The 16,120-nt window shown below is 38.0% G+C and overlaps 1 protein-coding gene across 2 annotated transcripts; it reads left to right on the forward strand.

Moving 5' to 3' along the window:
* The first annotated feature begins 10,679 nt into the window (after positions 1-10,679).
* Positions 10,680-16,031, forward strand: LOC133725595 (beta-amyrin synthase). 2 transcript variants are annotated; one of them, XM_062152903.1, is made up of 16 exons: positions 10,680-10,899; positions 11,780-11,965; positions 12,415-12,504; positions 12,599-12,799; positions 13,016-13,100; positions 13,247-13,413; positions 13,508-13,699; positions 13,814-13,927; positions 14,037-14,156; positions 14,233-14,355; positions 14,443-14,541; positions 14,760-14,816; positions 14,914-15,104; positions 15,208-15,385; positions 15,467-15,631; positions 15,746-16,031. In XM_062152903.1, the coding sequence occupies exons 1-16, from the start codon at positions 10,696-10,698 to the stop codon at positions 15,857-15,859; spliced, it is 2,286 nt and encodes a 761-aa protein (XP_062008887.1). In that variant the 5' UTR covers positions 10,680-10,695; the 3' UTR covers positions 15,860-16,031. The 2 variants fall into 2 exon arrangements, with proteins under 2 accessions (XP_062008887.1, XP_062008888.1); XM_062152904.1 differs by having other exon boundaries at positions 15,208-15,313.
* The last annotated feature ends 89 nt before the right edge of the window (positions 16,032-16,120 follow it).

Below are 16,120 nucleotides of genomic sequence, written 5' to 3' on the forward strand. Positions count from 1 at the left end.
TGCGGCCACGCCTATCTATACTATTATTAAGAGAAGAGATTTTGTTAGCCAAAATCAAAAATTTTGACATATTTAACCCTAAAAGATTAAAAAACTTTGAGAATAAATTAAATCACAAGGGTAAATATGACAATTACAAAATAGATTTTTATTTAAAAAATGATCCCACAACCCCCATTTTTCTCTCACTATTTTCTCTCTGCAATAACTGTTTTATTTCATTTATTTTTTTATTTTCTTAAAATAAAATTTAAAAATTAAAAAAAAACTATTACACATGCAGAGCATGTATGAAAAATGCTAGTATGTTATTAGTGGAAGTTTAAAGGGGGACATGGTATCGAAACTACTCCAACAAGTAGAGAAAATAATACTCTACAATATTCATACTCTTGGAGCCAACACGAGTTCTTCCTCGAGCCAGAATAACAGGCTATAATCACGAACATCAAATTTAGCTAATTAAGTTTCATTTTGAGCAACAACAAGTCTTTATATGGGGCGCAGACTCCTCTTGATTAACAAACTGATTACTGTCAGTTAGGTAGCCTAACTAATACTGTGGAGGTCATGGGTTCAAATCTCACTGCCATTAGGGGTGAGGTGGGGAGTTATATTGTCGTCCAGAATAAAAAATAAAATAAAGTAAAAAACTGATTACTTCGAAGTTTTAATCAATCCAACTTAATAACATGAGGACAGAAGAGTACGGTAGTTGAACTTATCGAGAGTTAAAAATCAATGTGTCATTTTATTTGCCAAAAGCAAGGAGGATATTAAGAAAAACTAACACTAGATGCCATTTCAAAATGGCACAGAAAGTCCAGTACCATTTAGGCTAGTGACATTAGTGCTTACTTTGTAAATGGAACATTCTATATTCGACTCACAAATTAATTAGTTGTTGTACATTCTTAGTGTTAATACTATTAGTTGTTTATTGATGTTTCTACTAAAAAAACAAATCAATGGTCAAAAAAGAATAAAAACTCATCTCTACCAATGTACCCTTATATATTTGCAAATGGCTCTTTTAATTGGTAACCAACTTTGCTACCTTATTGTTTTTAAATGTTTTCGACGCTTTTAACGTGTGAAACGTACATCAGTACAACAATTGATGAAAGTGTTAAATTCCTCAAGTGTTTGTGACTTATTTATAGCAAGCATTACGGATCCCTTATGGTGTATTGTGAATACATTATGAACTGTTGAAAACTTTTCAAAATTTGACAATTCACTAAAAGGTAATGTAATTTTTACCAATAATTTTTTTTTTTTTTTACATAACAACTAAGAATGTACAACAACTAGACAACTAGTGTGTGAGTCAAATTCATGACCTCACACATACAAAGGGAAGACTAATTACATTAGACCAAATAATACTGGGCATAAACTTTACAATTTATGATACGTCCCGTACCTTAACTTACTGTTTACTGGTCATTTGGACGATAAACAATAATTTGATTCACTTTTAACATCATTTTGATACTTGTAGGGGCTCTAAAAGTTGACTTTAATTTTGTTCGGCTCAATTTTTTAGGAAAATTCCTTCTAGAAAGTTATAGATGACGTTATACCGAGTTCGTAAATATATATGCGACACATTAAAATTGGAGTTCGTATGAAGAAGTTACGGTCAGAAAAGTCGAAGTTACTATCCAACTTAGTTTTAAAACCTGGCGAGTTCTGTCGCCATCTAGCCACCCCAGACTGCCTGACCGGTCGGCCTTGGTGCTTCTCTCCACGGCGAGCTAGTCTCCGACCACCACCAACTCCGGTTTGCACCGGAGGAGGAGGAGTTTCGAAGAAACAACCCAACTCAGCCGACCCGTTTTGCAATTCCTGCCAATCTCGGTTTTTCGGCCACTCAGGCCGTGCACCACCCACATCTTGAAGCTCTCTCCTCCTTGGTTCGAGCCCACCCAGTCACCAGCTCCAATTCGCTTGGAGAAAGAAGAATCGACGTTCGAAATGAAATCTAAGGGTTTCGGGTTTTCGAGAAAAATTCTGACTTGTAGGCTTGAAATTGATCAATGTTGTAGCAGAGAAAGTTATTGGGGATGTTGTAAGGAACGTTTTGATGTAGGTTTAGTGACCTAATTAGGGGTCGGAGTCGGCGGCGCGTGGGCTTCTGGTGGCGCGTGTGGCCATTTTCGGCCATATACTTTTGCTTGTTGGGTTGAGTTTAGCGTGTGAAAATTTTGGGTATGATTTCGGAGAAGTTTGGGTATCAATTGGAGATTTTTCGGAGCTTGAAATTTCGGGTATTTATTTATGGAAATCCGACTGTTAGATTTCCTTCATTTCTGCTCTAGAATGCTAGAATTGATGAAACGATGTTGGTGGTGAAGTTTGGTTTGTTTCCGAAGAGTTTTGGGAACTTTTAGGTTTTGAAGGGTCGACGATTTTGAGTTTTTGGTTTGTTCGTCGTAATTTTAGTTTGGGCCTTCCATTCGTTTATTTAATAATTTTGTGTACAGGACGATGTATCGAGCTACTGCTGGATGAGGGAATCCTTACGTGTAACCGCCTAAGCTGTACTGTGAGTGGACTTTTATTTTAAATAAATAAATGCATGCAATAATATTTCGTAAATCGTCGTTTGATTTATTTGAGAAATTATGATTTGGTTTTGGAAATGGATTCACTTTACGTTTAAAAATGATTGATATTGAGAATTCCGAAAAGTACGATTTGGCTTTTCAACGAATTATTTTTTGAGGTGATTTCCGGAATTGATTATATTTGTATTCATGGATTTTGAGATTTCTGAAAGATTTTCAAAAATGAGATTTTCGATGGAATATTATTTATCTACATTCGGTTTTGGCATTGGGAATACTTTAGCGATGATTTCGGATTTGGATATTGTTATGATATGTGATTTATAATTTAATATCGCATATTTGTGATTGATTCGAGAATATTTTTGCGTGTGGGACACGCCATTGAATTTTATTTGATTTCTCATGAGATTTTTCCGAGTATGGTTGAGAATCGTACTCGTGCTTTTATTTGCGAGATTTTGGAGAAGTTTTGTGGATTTTACGGTTTTTGAATGTTTTTCTTCACCATACTTAGGTTGAATTATTTAGTTCTTCTCCTCACATGAGTGGTAGTCGAGCGATTTGTTTAGTACTTCTCCTCACTTACCTTGTGTTTGTGGGTCGCAGTCGAGCATAGAGCCTGAGAGGCTCCGGCCCGAGCCTGGAAGGCTCTTTTATTGTATGGTGACATATATCTTCCCCATGTTATATGCTTTTACTTAACCAATGGGGCTGGTCTGTATTAGGTCCATAATTACCTAGTAATTATTCTCCTAATCTTGCACTTTTACTTAACCTTTGTTTTTATTTATATATATTTATTATGTTTTCCTTATCATGCTAAGAAATTATGGAGATGCTTGTAAATGCCCTAAAAACTCAACTTTAGCACATTTTCCTACTCCGGCTAGGAGAAATCGAGCTAGGTAAGGAAGGAGGAGTGGCAGACTAAATAATGAACTCCAAATGAGCTGAAATTTCTCAAAGACATTCTAGACATCCAAATGATCATTTCGTATGAAGAGTCCAAGAGCTATTTTGGAGTGGAAAGCCTTCAAAAGATCGGTACAAATTTCTGCACTAGAAGACAAAAAACTGTAAAACCGGACCTGTACGGATTCCGGCAGCATTTCCAACTAATCCAAGGTGAGCTAAGTCCTGAAATTTTACCAAGATGATCTACTCTCATGGAGAAATATTTAGTATGAGAAAGTCAAAGGACAATTCCGAAGTCTTGGTAGAGATTCAATTGAAGGAATAAAGGAGAAGAAAGTGCACAAACACACAAAAAATGGGTCAACGAAAGTCAACGCGGATTCCGACCATTTCCACCCAAGTTGGCCGTCCAAAAACATGTGTGAAGGATAAGGAAAAACTGTTGATTAGGGTTAGAGACTTTAGGTGTAGGTTATTTTTAAATTCAAAATTTGAAAAATGACAAGTGGTCTCCCTCTTAAATCTTACAAATTTGTCTCCCATTTATTGCATTGTTCATTTGTTCCCTTGTGCAATAACCCTTCTACCCTTATTTTATTTCTTCCACCAAAATATCTATGGGCTTTCTAAGTCATTTCTATGTGGAGTCAAAGACTAGATCCACATTTTGTGATTACACATTTGTCAATTACATCTCACCATTGATTCATTTTGATCTTCATCCTTGATTTGAATTGCCTTGACCTTTAAATAGCCCACTCTCTGTTGCAAAACCGTGCATCCCCTTGGCTCTCCCATTTTGGAACATCAAAAACTCTCTTTTCTCTAGTTTTAGGTTAGTTTTTCATACCTTGTACATAGTTCTTTGAGTTTTGTGTAAGAGAAAGGTGTGTAGCCACTTGAGTTTCACCAAAATTGAAGTTTCTACACACTTTGATCAATCACTTCTCTTATTTCTCACGCATTTAAGCCTTGTTCTTACTTTATTCTTGAGATTTTGTGGATTTGTATAGTGATTTGGGTTCTAGAAACTGTAATCCCTGAACTTTGAAGCATTTCTCTTCTCATATAGCATCTAGGAGGCAATGGAGACATCTTGTGCTTTTGGTTTGACTCCAAAAATAGTCAAACCCTTGGGCATATCACTTGTTCTCCACTCTTTGGTCTCTTTTATTTGTTATTTATGATGTTTATGGCTTGTAGTTGTGTAAATATGAGTTGTGAGCAGTTGAATTTGGGGCTAGGGCTAGCCAAACTTGTGCACAAAACGATGTAAATTCCTATGTTCTTTTATGTTTATGCATGTTTTGAATCTTTTGGTTACTATACTTTCATGTATCCTAAGTGTGTTTATAGATTTATCACCTAGAAGTATGCTTTAGGAAATTAATGAATCGGAAACATGAACTTGATAAACTCTTGATTTCGTGAGCATGTGTAGCTAAATAGGTGGTGGCTTAGCTTATATATACAGAAAAAACAAAGTTGCTTGAATTTCTTACCTAGAAATTAAAACATGATGTTGTGAGTTTAGGTTTCGAAAGAATTTGGGCTCACGGCACCATAGGTCATTTAGGATATCATACACAAATTTGCACATATCTTTCTCCTCAATGATGTCTCCAACAGACTGTTTTTACGAGATTTCTGATTTTAAGAAAAATGTTTTATAAACGTTGCATGCATCAAGATTTTATAAGTTTAACTACGTAGGAAAGTATAAATTTATCTTTTATTTCAATTATTACAAGTATTTATTTTTGTCCACTCACGCTAATGTTTTTACATGCTTTCCTCTAGGCCCTTTGTTTTCAAATGCCCAGTTTGCAAATTAGGCTAGTTGAGGTCGAGCGTACATGGAATTGAGGCATAATTGTCATTGCTTCCGCATTGTAGGATTTATCTATCCTCTCCTTTTATTTTGTCTATTTTGTGGAACGGTTAAATTGCTCTGATTATCAATCGTTTGTGTATTTGTGAATTTTGAGAAGTGTTGAAATGTCTCCACAGGTTTTTGGTAGTCCATTTTAGGAGTGACTCTGTCGAATTTTTTCGGTAGAGTTATTCCTGAAGTGGGCCCTGCAGGGCTAGTTCGGATATCAGGGTGAAATCCGGGCCGGTGCTGTCAATTTAAAAGTGATATTTTTATAAAATTCTGAAGGAAAAAAAAATCTTTATAAAAAAAGATAATAAAATAAAATAAAAAATAAACAACTTGATGCATCGCTTAATTATTGTGCTGAATCAATGGATCCCATATAATATCTCTTTATAATCCCATCATCCTAGTATTCCTCTTCCTGAAAACCCTATGCCTCTATCTCGAGATTTTTTTCGCTGGCCTTCTTCCGTCGGTGGCGGCGATGCATCTTCGATAAAAAAGGAAGGGCTCACCCTTCTCTATGATCCAAAATCTTGGTGGTGACAGCGGGCTCCTCCGGCGCTCCATGCTTTCCGGCTTTAGCTTTGCTGTTCCCCTTGCAGAGTTGGTCGATCTTGGCGGCGGTGAGAGTGATATGATCGCCATCGGTAGCGGCGAGGGTGCTTTGGCCGCCGATAGTGGTGGTTTAGGTGATCTGGGATGCACGGATCTGGTTTTGTGGAACCGAAGAGGTGTCTGTTTTTGGTGGCGGCGTGACTTTGGGATGGGCGTCCATGACAGCTAAGGCTTGGGACAAGGAGTTTTCCTTCTGTTTTCCAGTAGTTTCGCAGAGGCTGTGGTGATTTCTACGGGGGATAAACGGGAGTGGGAGGCCGATGCTTTTGCTGGTGAAGTTACTCGAGTCGTCGGAGTATGCGGTGACGGTGGCTTGCGGATAGGTGGCGGTGGTGACCTGAAAAGGGGCGGGGTGCCCTTAGCAATATTTATTTGGGCCATTTGGGCTCCGTTCTGGGCTGTGGACTGGACTATTGGGTGGCCTGGACTCTGACGCTTGGGCTCTGGGCCTCTTCTGTTAGGGGAGTGGAGGATGATTTGTCATCCTCTAACCCAAATTTTGCTTAATTTCATTTGGGTCGCAAAATCTAGTTTGCTCGGTTGTTACATTTATTTAACTTGCTTCTGAGCTTTTAGGTTTTGTTAAAATAAAGGTGCGTAAGTTTCCTTAAAAGGTGGGTGTACTCGGGAATGCGAGGTTTTGTTTTGTTAGAATAGGTTCTTTGTATGTCCTAAAAGACGGTTTTTTCTGTCGGCCCCTCAGGGGTGTGTCGTTTCTGGTACTGCTTGCTGAATTATAAAATTGGCTGACCTCCTTCAATTCAAAAAAATCTCTTTATAATCCCTGCATTTTAATTTATATATCCATGTTTTCCCTACTTTTTTTTTTTTTTTTTCGATTGAGTTTTCCCTACATCACGCCCATCACTTTAAAGTGATATATACAATATGATACATAATTATTGTGGTAGTCTAATTACACATATTTCTATACGTGTAATTGCATTCTAAACACTAGAATTATGTTAATCTCTAAACCAATTATTATGTAATTTATTTAATTTTATTTATTTTATAGAAAATAAGTGAAATTGCGAAAACGAGATAAAATAGTGCAAAAATAGGACAAATTAGAGTTTCTGACAAAAAGACAAAATAATTGATGCCGGTCAACCATAGTCAATGTTAGTGAAAGAGCCGAACCAAAAACTATAACATTGTGTGTGGTAGTGAAAAGTGAAGGAAATGCAGCTTAATTAAGATAATTGATCAAGCAAGCACCTTAATTAAACATTAATCAATATTTAATTAAGAATGGCTAGTAAGCAACCACATGCACGTGATGTGCGGCTAACTTTAATTGAGAAATAAAATTCATTAAACTTTGCAATTCAAATTCAGTTGGATGAACGTAATTACTTTTTTTTTTTTTTTAACCAAGTAATCATTCATTCATCTCAAGCCAGAATGACACGGATACATACCTTCCCTTGCCAACTCTAGGGCAAGTTTAGGACGTGGTATGCTAGCACCACCCATTAGACAACCAGTGCTCACTTATTATCAGCAAGCCTATAACTATGACAAAACTAGGACACAGTACATAGGCATAGATCAATAAAAAACTTAATTCTCTCCTTGCCATCCAAACTAAGGCTAGGAGATTTGGCCGGGTCCATCCTCCTGGATCCCAAATACGAAACCCCATAGAATTAGATCCCAACAGTTCTGTCCACATAATGGCCCAAATCCAAAAAGTATTCTTATTTGTTTTGGGCACCCAAAGCCCAATCAACTTGAGCCATACAAGTGATATGGGCACCCAACCACAATTGAGTCCTCCTTCTCCTTCACCCATTACCGCCGCCACTGCCGCACGCTTAGGACGTCGTTCATCACATCTCTGCCTCTGCAGGCGGAGGGACTCCCTTGCAAGTTGGAATCTTCGAAAAGCTCCGGCCATCCCTTCGTGGAGGACGAAACTTCGTATAGCAGTCGCAAATTCCTTCACTGCCGCCCACTCTTTCCCTGCCGTGATTGGACCACTGGTAGATCGTTCGCCGTCGCCCAATTAGAATTTGTCCACCCCAGCAATTCCAGATCCTCACCCGCCTTGAGTCCTACTCTGCTTGGTCGTATTCGACCCAGATCCTGGACGGATATTTCCCCTGTTACTTTGTAAGCATATTCCTTATCTAATAATATAGGTCATTCCACTTAATGACCGTATTATTTTTCCTTCATTTATATGTAAAAGAAAATTTATTTATTGTATAATGATGTTTGATTCATGATTGACTTGCCAAATAAAAAAAAGAAACATAATTACAAGGTAGGTTAGTTAGGGTAATTTGTGAAAAAGAACTGAATTAAAGTAATAGAAAAATAGAGGGGGTGTGTGAATAGCACTACCCAATATTAATAGATTTTTTTTTTTTTTTGAGTAAATGAAGATTTCATTGATAATCTCAGGTCAAAACGGCACTTACAAATTTCTCAGAAGACGAGAATCATGCACCATTCACTTTAGACATTGAAGCTCACTTAAAACAATGAGCCTAACAAACTACAACATCACCCTACAAAGAGATAATTTTGTGTGAAAAACTTCATTTGCCAATGCGCTCAATTGCGGTGCTCCAGAAGCTTTCATTATCAAGATGTAAAGGAAACATCATAATCTGCAGGCTAAAAACCACATAAGCATAATTATTTGGAATAATTCTCCAGGATCCCAAATGCGGAACCCGAAGTGTGTGGGCCCCACATTAGCCAAACTGCCAATATCTTCACCCTTAGTCAGCCCACTAGAGCTCGAGACCAGATCTTTCCAAGACCAGCTAGGGTACCAAACCGAGTTGGGCCCTCGAATTGATGTGGACACCCTTGCATGAGAGGGCCGCTCGGCACCGTCAACCACCAAGCCCACAGCCGCTGCTTGCTGGCCGCCCGCTGCGACCGCTCCTGCCTTGGAGACCATAGACCTGAGTACTTGTTTAGCACTCACGTTGTCGATATCCTGACTCAAGGCCATTGCCACGCCCGTCGCATAGTCCTCAGGACAGAATCTGATCCGCCTCTGCCATGATGGATCCTTCAGCACCTCCATTATAACCAAGTCGTTTAGGAGCCCCCTACCCCATGGTTTTGACTCCCAGATCCAGTTGATAGCAGCCTTGACGCGAGCCCTTGGTGGACGAAATTGAGCCAATCCTCTCACCCATCTAGCATTGGGTTTCCATAGATCTGACCACCGATCAATTTCCTTATCATCCATCAGTTGACTCCAGTGAGGAACAGACCGGGTTGTGAAAGTTTTGGGGCAAGACACTTTGCCCGATCGAGTGGTCGCCGTACAGGAGTGGCGCCTTGGGACCCTTTGCATGTGGCTTAGGAGGGAGACCATTACCGGCCGCCATAGCTGGAATACCGAGCTCTGGTATTTAGGGTTTGGGGAGAGTCGAAACGCCATACCCAATATTAATAGATAAAATATTATAGTCAGTAGATAGTTTAGTCTATGTAGAACTTTAATTTAAAAATATCATTTTATAAATGCAATTAACGTTATTTCTTTATTTTTAACCGAAATTTTCACCGAAATCGAAATTTAAATTCTTGCGGCGTAAGTTGCATTTTAACACTAAATCACACTCTCAAATTAAATATATGTGATTTGAGACCTCTACTCTTAGCTTCTTAATTGAGTGAATCGCAGGCAGCTCGATAGCCTTGACTTCCCATTTTGAGTGGACCTTGCATGCATGCCCATATATTGTGTTGTAAATGTGGAAATCATGCATGCAACCAAAAAGAAAGTCATGCAATCATCCATCTCTGCTCACGATATCCTCGTGTTGGGTGTATTCGTATTTGTGTGGAAACTCATTCATTTATATTTACATCTTATTTTAGCAGAGGAGAATGAAAGAGGGATTCGAATTTGAACTCGGGCTTTAGATGCAAGTAAAAATACTCATCTCAAAAATATTAATTAGAGACCTTGTGTCAAGATGCGGCACTTTTTAGCAAAATTTCGTATATATCATAAATTAATATATGGTAAAATTTCCGAACAAATTTACCTAATACTTCCAGCAATACAATACAATTAATACATATATGTACAACGTGCACGCAAGTCTCTCCCCTGAAACCTAGCTACTAGCTAGCATACTTATTTCTTCACAGAATAAGAAAACTCTTCGATAGTTTCAAAGCAAATTATGTATGTGCGACACTGCGACTTGTGAGGGACTCAGGTACGTACGTATTGTCCACTTAATAAATGCGTCCTATGAGGAATGGAGCTCTTAGTTGTCCTAACTAGGAAGAAAGCTGTGGCCTATCTCAGAGGTCCTCGCTAGCTAGCTGACCCTACAAGGAAGATAGTTTCAAAGCAAATCATGTATGTGTGACTTGTGAGGTCCTAGCTAGCTAACCCTACAAGGAAGACCATAAGAAATGATTTACATTGTTCACACTTTAGGGGGTTTTATCAACGAGAGAAATTCTTGCATAGGGGCTGCCGCACCACGTAGCGGTGTGGCCCTCCAATAAAAAACTAGAAATTTTTTTCTCTTTTCTGAAATTGTTCCTGTTTTTAAAAGTAAAATATCAAAAACACCCTCCCTTGCTGGACAGTGATTGGTCATCCGCACCACGTGGCGTTGCGGCTGCCCCACGCAAGAACGATCGTATCTAGCTAGCTTGGCTAACTATATATGAAGGAAGGCGATTAAACTAACTAGCTACGTACTCCAGAAAATGTGGAAGCTTAAGGTTGCAGAAGGTGGGGATTCCTCGGCTTACATTTACAGCACAAACAACTTTGTCGGAAGGCAGACATGGGAGTTTGATCCGGATTCAGGAACTCCTGAAGAGCGAGCTGAGGTTGAAGAGGCCCGTCTTCATTTCTACAACAACCGCTATCAGGTCAAGCCCAGTGGTGACCTTCTTTGGCGTATGCAGGTATATATCTAGCTACTTAATTGATTCTTACTTTTACGGGCAGAACTAGAATTTGAAATATAAGGGTCTAAATTACTATGTTAAATGTAGTATTCTAATTTCTAAATAAATTTTTAAAAGTTTTTTTTTTCCTTTTAAAATTAAATCTTATTAATTATGGAAGACATTTTCATTTTCAAATTAATGAATTTGAATCACAAATCCAGAAATGTTAATGATATCATAAATAATAAATTCAATCTGTAAAATATGATACTTTCCCCTAACAATATTGTAGTTTTAGGGGCTTACAAAAATGATGCACGTGGTTTTTAGTACATGCAAAATTTTTGAAGAAAAATTTCAGCAGAGGATCTGAACTGAATTATATTACATGCATTCATGTACCACAAAATTATTTAACATTGAATCTTTTTGCATCAAAATGTTCTTTCTAGCTAGTCACTAATTAAATTCACCTTCAATGTCTGATTTAATGGCAAGTGATCATGAACGTTTTAGTCACCAAATTTCAATGGAAAGATCTGGATATGCCGAAGTGTCGTACACGTACGTGCATGTGTATATCACAAGTTTTCACAACGTCCTCATGAGCCACGACTCCCCCAAATCTCACTCTAACCACCCAACAATATCAATTAATAATTTTTTTTCTTGAACAAAAAAAAAAGATTTTTTTTTTTTTTTTTAACTAAGGACTTGTAAAACGTGGAGAAATCATCCTGTTTGATCCTTTTTTAAGTACTTAAAAAGAGGTACTGATATACTTGCCTAGTTTTCAAAATTCGAAGCGGAATCAAACATATATATAATGAAATGATGTTTAATTTCGTCCTTGGTATATCCAATTCTTAATTCCGTTAACTATTGTAAACTGCAGTTCCTAAGGGAGAAGAAGTTCAAACAGACAATTCCTCCAGTAAAAATTGAAGATGACGAGGTTATCACACATGAAAAAACCACAGATGCACTGAGAAGGTCTGTCCACTTCTTCTCAGCGTTGCAGGCAAGCGATGGCCATTGGCCTGCGGAAAATGCCGGCCCTTTGTTTTTCCTTCCTCCCTTGGTCAGTACATGTCTTCTCTATCGCTATAATTTAAAGTCATCAATACTAGAGGTATCATTGTGAACTTTTGTGAATAGAGAGAGACATATACGTGTGTATGTGCATACAAACCCATCCTCACCACCTTTCAAACCCAGAACAAAGTGGGAAATGGCGACCTGCAAATTATAAGGATCCTGAAAAACCAAGGTTCTTACCAGTACCACGTTAAACAATCACTACATCTGAAAAATATTAAATGGTTGAGGATCGATTTATATAAAACTTATATTAATTGATAGATTTTTTGCTAATTTCTTTACACACACACGTATAGACGTGTGTGTGTGTAACAAATTGGAGGTTTCGTGCTAAATGTAAAGTACTATTTCAGTTTTTACTCTATTTTTATTACTATATATTATTTTATAACTACTAATTGAAGTTGAATTTCTACGCTAAACTTTCAGGTCATATGTATGTACATTACTGGCCATCTTAACAGTGTATTCCCTGAAGAGCATCGCAAAGAAATTCTGCGTTACATATACTATCATCAGGTCCATATAGTCTTTGGCATTTGTTGGCACAAATAAGAACAAAAGTTTTCCACTTCGATCTTCTAATTTTTAATGTGTATTTGGGGTACTTCAGAATGAAGATGGTGGTTGGGGACTACACGTCGAAGGTCACAGCACCATGTTCAGCACAGCTCTCAGCTACATTTGTATGCGTATTCTCGGAGAAGGACCTGATGATGGTGGCCAAGACAATGCTTGTCCAAGAGCAAGAAAGTGGATTCTTGATCATGGTGGTGTCACACATATACCCTCTTGGGGAAAGACTTGGCTTTCGGTAAGGACCAGTAATGCTAGGGCCGCCAAATCTGTACCCATCAAAAGCTGTAATTTAGACCAAATTGGACTATTTTGTGACTGCCAGTATCTTTAAATTTATAAGTTATATTTCTGTACTGAGGAGGAGTGTAGTACGTTGCAATAGGCTCAAATGCTGTGCTTATAATGAGATCCACAAAAATGATTTTAATTTTATGAAAACAATTTTCTGTAGATACTTGGTCTGTTTGATTGGTCTGGAAGCAACCCTATGCCCCCAGAGTTTTGGATTCTTCCTTCGTTTCTTCCTATGCATCCAGGTAATTTGCACAGTTGCCTGCTCTCTTTAAGTCATTAATTTCTTTCCGTTTTCCATTTTGAAATGCTAGAACTACTCATTTATATATATGTATTGGTGCTTTTAGTTTTATACTTTGATTTTAATCACTTTATCATACAAATGCAGCAAAAATGTGGTGCTATTGTAGGATGGTTTACATGCCAATGTCATACCTATATGGAAAAAGGTTTGTTGGCCCAATTACACCTCTCATTCTTCAATTGAGGGAAGAACTTTTTATTCAACCTTACAATGAAATCAATTGGAAGAAAGTACGCCATCTATGTGCCAAAGTGAGTTTTTCAATTTGATTTACTTCAAATTTCAAGCCATAAATTAGTTTATGTGTCGGTCCTGAATCATTTGATTACACTAATTTAATTGTAGGAGGACATCTACTATCCTCATCCTTGGATACAGGATCTCCTTTGGGATAGCCTCTACATTTCCACAGAGCCTATTCTTACTCGTTGGCCCTTCAACAAATTGATCAGAGAAAAGGCTCTTCAAGTGACGATGAAGCATATTCATTACGAAGATGAGAACAGTCGATACATTACCATTGGGTGTGTGGAAAAGGTAATGTCAACGGAGAACATCTTCCTCGGTATAGTAGATAGGATCGAACTCATGATCTATCCTGGTCCTAACTCATTTTTTATTCTGATGATTTTTGTACAACTAAATGAATAGGTGTTATGTATGCTTGCCTGTTGGATTGAAGATCCAAATGGGGACTATTTCAAGAAGCATCTGGCAAGGGTCCCGGATTATTTATGGGTTGCTGAAGATGGAATGAAGATGCAAGTTAGTACAGAACAATACATTTTATTGATACATTAGCAGTAAAACGAGCTATGAGATTTTTCTTTTCGTCTTTTTCTACTTTGAAAATATATGATATGTTGTGGTGCAGAGTTTTGGCAGTCAGGAGTGGGATACTGGTTTTGCCATTCAAGCTTTGCTTGCTACTAATCTAACGGACGAAATTGGACCAACGCTCGCTAGAGGACATGACTTCATAAAGAAATCTCAGGTTCACCTAGTTCTAATGAAGTCACTCGTCATGTTTTTAGTTAGTCTAGCTAATGACTCTGCACTCCATTTTGAAGGTCAAAGACAACCCATCTGGTGACTTCAAAAGCATGCACCGCCACATTTCCAAAGGATCGTGGACTTTCTCCGATCAAGATCATGGATGGCAAGTTTCTGATTGCACTGCAGAAGGTTTAAAGGTTAGTAACTTTGCTCAAATGCTTCACGTCAGTTTTTCTTATCCACCTGTTATTACTCCATGTTTCTCACCATAGTCACCTCCACAGTGTTGCCTTCTATTGTCGATGATGCCATCGGAGATAGTTGGTGAAAAAATGGAACCTGAGCGCTTATATGATTCTGTCAATGTTCTACTTTCCCTACAGGTGATATAACTAAACTTGTCTGAACTGATCAAATCTGGAAAAAGTTACTAATGATTCTTTCACCCTACAAGAGCTGCTTTACGTTCAACATTTTAATCAACTTTCAGCAGTTTTAACTACTACATTCTAGAAGGAAAAAAAAAACTACTCCATTCTGGTTCATTGGTTTTTATGTCTCTGTAATCATAAAAAATGCTCGACTTTACTTATCACTGCAGAGCAAGAATGGTGGTTTATCAGCCTGGGAACCAGCAGGGGCAGCAGAGTGGTTAGAAGTAAGAACTTTAACAAATTAATATCATGCGTACATGTTGATCATGTGGAAAAGCAGTCAAGTGAGTTAGCATATTCTTACTTGTTTTATTTCCTCAGCTGTTAAATCCGACAGAGTTCTTCGCAGACATAGTAATTGAGCATGAATATGTTGAGTGCACTTCATCTGCAATCCAGGCTTTAGTACTGTTTAAGAAGCTACACCCTGGACACAGGAAGAAAGAGATTGAACATTTCATCACCAATGCTATACACTACCTTGAAAATATACAAATGCTGGATGGTTCATGGTATGTAATATGTATCTATTCTAGCAAATCAATCTATGATTTGAAAACGTGTTAGTTTCACATATACAGAAAAAAAGAAATTGATAAGTAAGCATTTGAACAGGTATGGAAACTGGGGAGTTTGCTTCACATATGGTACCTGGTTTGCAGTAGGAGGATTGGCAGCAGCTGGCAAGACTTTTAGCACTTGTGCAGCCATGCGCAAAGCGGTTAGTTTTCTCCTCACAACGCAGAGAGAGAATGGTGGTTGGGGAGAGAGCTATCTTTCATGTCCGCAAAAGGTTACTAAATAACTGAAGTTCCGAGTTTCTTAATCTGTCTTGAATTTAGAAAACTCAATATCTCTCACTTGGGTGATACAGACATACATTCCTCTCGAAGGAAATCGATCCAATTTAGTACATACTGCTTGGGCTATGATGGGTCTCATTCATGCGGGACAGGCAGAAAGAGACCCAACACCTCTTCATCGTGCAGCAAAGTTTATAATTAATTCTCAACTGGAAAATGGTGATTTTCCCCAGCAGGTATCTTTCTTAGCTCCTCAGAAGTTGCATTATGTACAAGATAACATTTTATGTTTTGTTTTACGTAGTACTTGCAGCGTTTTGTAACCATTAAACACTAAATTAATATGGCAGGAAATCACTGGAGTCTTCATGAAGAACTGCATGCTACATTATGCAGCTTATAGAAATATATACCCACTCTGGGCTCTTGCAGAATACCGCAAGCAGGTTCCATTGCCTTCCTAGGCCAGAATTGTTCACCCTATTATGTAGCTCGTTCAAAATAAAGGATCAAACATGAAACCTCAGTAGATGAAATTCCTTGGCCTGGGCATATATATGAATGTCACATTACGAATCTAAGATAAACAATAACTTACAGTTTGGTTAACATACAATACGCCTCTTTTCATCTTAACGTTGTTCTTTTCATTTGCACGTACGTTGATCACATTCATGTACTTCACTACTTTTCATTTGCACGTTGATCACATCAATGTGATCTTC

The sequence above is a fragment of the Rosa rugosa genome, chromosome 1 (assembly GCF_958449725.1).
Source record: "Rosa rugosa chromosome 1, drRosRugo1.1, whole genome shotgun sequence".
Taxonomy (NCBI): domain Eukaryota; kingdom Viridiplantae; phylum Streptophyta; class Magnoliopsida; order Rosales; family Rosaceae; genus Rosa; species Rosa rugosa.